General features: G+C 53.7%; 1 protein-coding gene across 1 annotated transcript in view; it reads right to left on the bottom strand.

Annotated features, from left to right (window-relative positions):
• The window catches only part of LOC115397293 (WD repeat-containing protein 26-like), an 11194-nt gene extending 7375 nt beyond the window's left edge, over positions 1-3819 (bottom strand). The window contains exons 1-3 of the mRNA XM_030103521.1: positions 3260-3819; positions 355-454; positions 184-240 (exon numbers count right to left, since the gene is read on the bottom strand). Of these exons, the coding sequence (XP_029959381.1) occupies positions 184-240; positions 355-454; positions 3260-3525 (423 nt within the window). The 5' untranslated portion in view covers positions 3526-3819. The remainder of the gene's footprint in view (positions 1-183; positions 241-354; positions 455-3259) is intronic.
• Between the last annotated feature and the right edge of the window lie 1181 nt (positions 3820-5000).

The raw sequence follows: 5000 nt of genomic DNA, 5'->3' as shown, positions 1-5000 counted from the left end.
CACACACACACACACACACACACACACACAAGGAGCCTGTTGTTTCTGTGCTCGAGCTGCTGAATAACGTACAGTAGTGCAGTAGTGCAGTAGTGCAGTAGTGCAGTAGTGCAGTAGTGCAGTAGTGGAGTAGTGCAGTAGTGCAGTAGTGGAGTAGTGGAGTAGTTTCTGGGTCAGACTCACCACGATGGCGCTGGGAGAATGCATCAGGGCCTTCAGCTCATTCAGATCGCTCTCAGCCTGTGCCAAGACACAACATCCGTCAACACATCGAGCGCTCGCCCTCCATCTGTGTGTGTGTGTGTGTGTGTGTGTGTGTGTGTGTGTGTGTGTGTGTGTGTGTGTCCCACTCACCTTGTCCCACTCGCCCTCCACCACGTGGTTCCTGAACTTGGTGGCAGACGGGTGCTCCAGCCTGCATCCGGACTCCTGCATGAGCAGATCCACCGTCTGGCTGCAGGAGAACACACACACACACGCACACGCACACGCACACGCACGCCAGGAGTCAGAACTACAACTGGTGAAGAAAACCACCTGATCAGAACTTCCAACCATCAAACAGCTCAGGATCCCGGTGGAGCAGCCAGGGCAGCGTGTCGGTGGGATGTCTGACATGTCTGAAGCCTGGAGATTCACATCGCTCCGTCCTTCAGGTGTCCTCTATCTGGCTGCTCCACTGGAAAAATGTAAAAAAGTGAGACAGTTCCGGAAAATGCCAGCGGCCTGATGGAGGGTGGTGTTCTCCCTGAAGCGACCTGGAGAAGAGAACATCTGGAGAGAAGAGAACATCTGGAGAGTCTTCACCCCGTCGACTCTTCCACAGCCTCCTTCCTAAAAGGATTTATTCTCTTTTCTCTCATCAAGTCTGCACACAACACCCCATGACGGCAGAAAGAGGAAGTGACCTCTGACCTCCGCCAGTGCTGACTCTTCATTCAGGACTGCTGAGGCTCCTGGTTCCTCCTGGTTTGATGCTTCAAGCTGCATTTAGGGGATTTTTCATTCTTCTCTCAGATCCTCTGAAGCTCCGTCAGCTCAGAGGAGGAGCAGTGGTCTGGGTCCAGGTCTGGGTCCAGGTCTGGGTTCTGGTCTGGGTTCTGGTCTGGGTTCTGGTCTGGGCTCTGGACCACTCCAGGAGCTTCCCAGACTGGTCCTGAAGCCTCTCCTTGGTTCTCTTGCTCTTCGGGTCGTGGTCCGTTGGAAGGTGAACCGTGGATCCAGTCTGAGGTCTTGAGCGTTCTGGAGCAGGTTTCATCCAGGAGGTCTCTGTTCCCTCCACCCTGACCAGGATCCCAGTCCCAGCCCCGCAGCATGATGCTGCCTACCGTCGGGATGGGGCTCTCCAGGGCTCTCCAGGGCTCTCCAGGTGGTCAGCAGCCTGGGTTCCTCCAGACGTGACACTTGACATTCAGGTCAAACAGTTCAGAGAACCTGGTTCCTTGTGGTCTCAGAGTCCTTTAGGATCCTTTTATTGAGGAGAGGCTCCATCTGGACCATCGAGGTCTGATTGGTGGAGTCCTTCTGGAAGGTTCTCCCAGTTTCTCAGAGGAACCCTGGAGCTCTTTCAGAAGGACCATCGGGTTCTGGGTCACCTCCCTGGCCAAGGCCTCTACCTCGATGGCGTCCAGTTCTACAAGGGTTCTGGTGGTTCTGAGTGATGGAGGCCACTGAGCCCTTCTACCTCGATGGTTTCTGGTTCTAGAAGGGTTCTGGCGGTACTGATCCTCCATATGACCCAGTCTCGGAGGTCTACTGGCGGTTCCTCTGGCTTCACGGCTTTGCGTCTGCTCGGACCTGAACCTCCAGCTGACACAGACAGATGTGAGCCTTTCAAATGAAGTCTGACCGGTGGGACTGATCACAGCTGGCCTCCGGTCAGGCTGCAGAAACATCCGGAGGACCGTCACTGGAACAGGAAGCAGCTGCTCAGGTTCGGTGTCACGGTAAAGGGAGCCTACATCTATTTATTTATTTCAATTCTCTTTTTTTAATGAATTTGAAAACATTTCTCAGTCTTTTTTCCCTTTGTCCTCAGCCATGGGGCAATACGTGAAAAGGCTGCAGCATAACCAGACGACAGATGGTCTACAGTCCACCACTGGGGCGACAGCAGCTCAGATGGTAGAGCGGGTCGTCTCATAACAGGAAGGTTGGTGGTTCGATCCCCGCTCCCGCAGGTGTAAAACTGTCGTTGTGTCCTTGGGCAAGACACTTCACCCACCTTGCCTCAGTATGAAAGTTGTGAGAGTGAATGGTTGGTGGTGGTCGGAGGGCCGATGTCGTCAGTCTGCCCCAGGACAGCTGTGGCTACAGCAGCAGCTTACCACCACCCAGTATGGAGAGAATGAAGAATGCAATGTAAAGCGTCTTTGAGTGTCAAGAAAAGCGCTGTATAAAACCAATGCATTGTTATTACTAACATGAAATAGCGTTAGCAATCATGGAGGAATTTACTAAATATTTCACGGAAAACTGATGAAAATCCATTCTGTTTAAGTATGGATGACGTTTTTAACGTATCTTCCCATTTGTGTTTTACTTTTATTTATTTTTTTATACTGTAGTAGATTATTGTGATTGTTCAGGCCTGGATCAGAAAAACCGACACAGCCTGAGTGTTTTCCCAGATGTGGCTGAAGGACAGACATGGCTGTGGTGTGGTGCCAGACTGTGGAGGACTGACGACCGACTGGAAGACGTGAATGTCTTCACTCTGTGCTGTCTGATGCAGTTTTCCTTGATTATTTTTTCTTCTTTTTCATTTTTAGGTGCCTCTGACCTCTGAGTTTATCGATGTTGAAGTATGGTGATGGACTAATATACTGACATGTTTATTAAACATTTTCTGCCTTAGATACACAGTTATACAGGCAGTTACTGGATAAATGCAGAGCTCCCTGCTGGACTGAGATGAACTCACACACACACACACACACACACACACACACACACACACACACACACACACACACACACACACACACACAGGCAGTAATGCAGGAACAATGCAGGGATATAAATAACCACAGTGATCTCTCTGGACACAGCCTGCTTGTTGCACCAAGAAGCAGTTTTCATGGAACATTCTGCTGAAGCAGAGGGAACCACAGCCGCCAGCCGGGGCCCAGGGCGACAGAACCCCGGGCCCCCGGCTGAGCGGAGCCGGCCCTGGTGCCGAGGACCCTTTAATCCGGCCGGTCCACCTCAGATGACCCGGCCCCGGGTCTCCCCGGCCGGGCCGGCGCTCAGGACTTACTTGAGTCCCAGGTCGTGCAGGTGCTGTCCGATGAGCCGGATGACGTCCTCCTCGGACTGGGACAGCCGCTTCTTCTTCTTGCCCCCCTCGGCCGGGCCGTTGTTGTTGTTGTTGTTGGGTCCGGGCTGCGCCGACCCTCCGTGGTGGTTGTTGTTGTTGTTGCCGACCGGCAGCACCCCGTTGGAGTGCGCGGCCCCGGCGGAGGACGGCTCTCCGTTCTGGGCGCCGTTCCTGCAGGACGGGTCGGGGTCTCCGTTCGCCTGCATGTCACCGCGGGCTGGACGGAGGCGACGGGACGCCGCGGGGGAGAACGACCGGCCGACAGGCCCACTGACCCAGATGCAGCCCCGGACGGCTCTCTCTCCGCGGCGGTTCGACGGTGTCCCGCGGGGCGGCGCGGAGGTCGGAGGCGGGCCGCGGAGGGTCAGTGTGCGGGGCTCATGGTGTCGGTCGGTGCGGAGCTCCGCGCTGTCAGTGGCGGTGAAGCCGCGCGCAGCCCGTCGGTAGCTTGTTATTGTTGCTCTCAGACAGCTGCAGATCTGTTATGGACGTGCGTGCGTGCTGACGTCAGCGGAAATTCCTTCACGTCCCGCTCGTCACGCTGCGTCGCCGGCAGGGGGCGCTGTTAGGCCGGCTGCGGTCTGGCTGCGTGGACGATATTTACTCAGTTGTTTTAGATATTATGAAGTAGAACGAGTTTCTACATGAAAACACGAAGAGAAGATCTGTGGATCCTGTCAGATTCAGTCCTTCTAACGGGAAACAACAGACCTGCAGACCGTCTGTGGCTCTCAGGGTGTGACGGACATGATTAATCAAGTAAATATTCATGGTGAATTTGACTGTGTCTGCTTTAATCATGGTTTAATCATGTGTTCGTCAAGAAAAACGAATAGTTATTACACTTCAAAAATGTGCTCACATAAAAAGACGTTTTAAAAAATGGAATCAACACAGAAAAAATGACTGATGCAGAAGAGAGCAGCTCTTCAAAATCAATGGTCAAACTGCTTTCTGTCTCCAGAAAACTACCTCAAACTCAAATGTCTCAGTCCTTTGTTCAAAAAAAAAAAAAAACCCTCTGGAATAAAGACATTTATTGTGCATTTCCCCTGACTGTCTTCTAAAGAATCTCAATGTACCTACTGTATATGCCATTATTTAATTAGGCTGCGTTATTAGATATATTTGGCCAGGCTGGTTCCAGTAATGAGCTATACACCTTCAGCAGCTTCTGGCCCCCGTGCTGTGGGTTTAGTCAGGTGTGCAGCAGTCAGGACACCAAGGCCGTCTTCAGGATGTTTTTTTAATTAATCAACTCACCGAAAGATGACAAACATTTGAATAGAAAGAAGATACACAGAGTGAGGAACTGAAGAAGCAGGACCAGGATCGACTCCTCAGGACAGGCTACAGAGATCTACAGACCGGACTCAGGCCATCCCAACAGCAACGACCAAGACAAGCATGCGTGGAGCCCTGAGGGCCCACCAGAGGGCCCACCAGAGGGCCCACCAGAGGGCCCACCAGAGGGCCCACCAGAGGGCCCACCAGGGGGCCCACCAGGGGGCCCACCAGGGGGCCCACCAGGGAGCCCACCAGGGGGCCCACCAGGGGGCCCACCAGGGGGCCCATCAGAGGGCAAACTAGGGGGGCCCACCAGGGGGCCCACCAGAGGGGCCCACTAGGGGGCAAACTAGGGGGGCCCACCAGGGGGGCCCACTAGAGGGCCCACCAGAGG

Source organism: Salarias fasciatus, chromosome 11 (assembly GCF_902148845.1).
Source record: "Salarias fasciatus chromosome 11, fSalaFa1.1, whole genome shotgun sequence".
Lineage (NCBI taxonomy): Eukaryota > Metazoa > Chordata > Actinopteri > Blenniiformes > Blenniidae > Salarias > Salarias fasciatus.
This window is presented reverse-complemented; position numbering and strand designations above follow the sequence as displayed.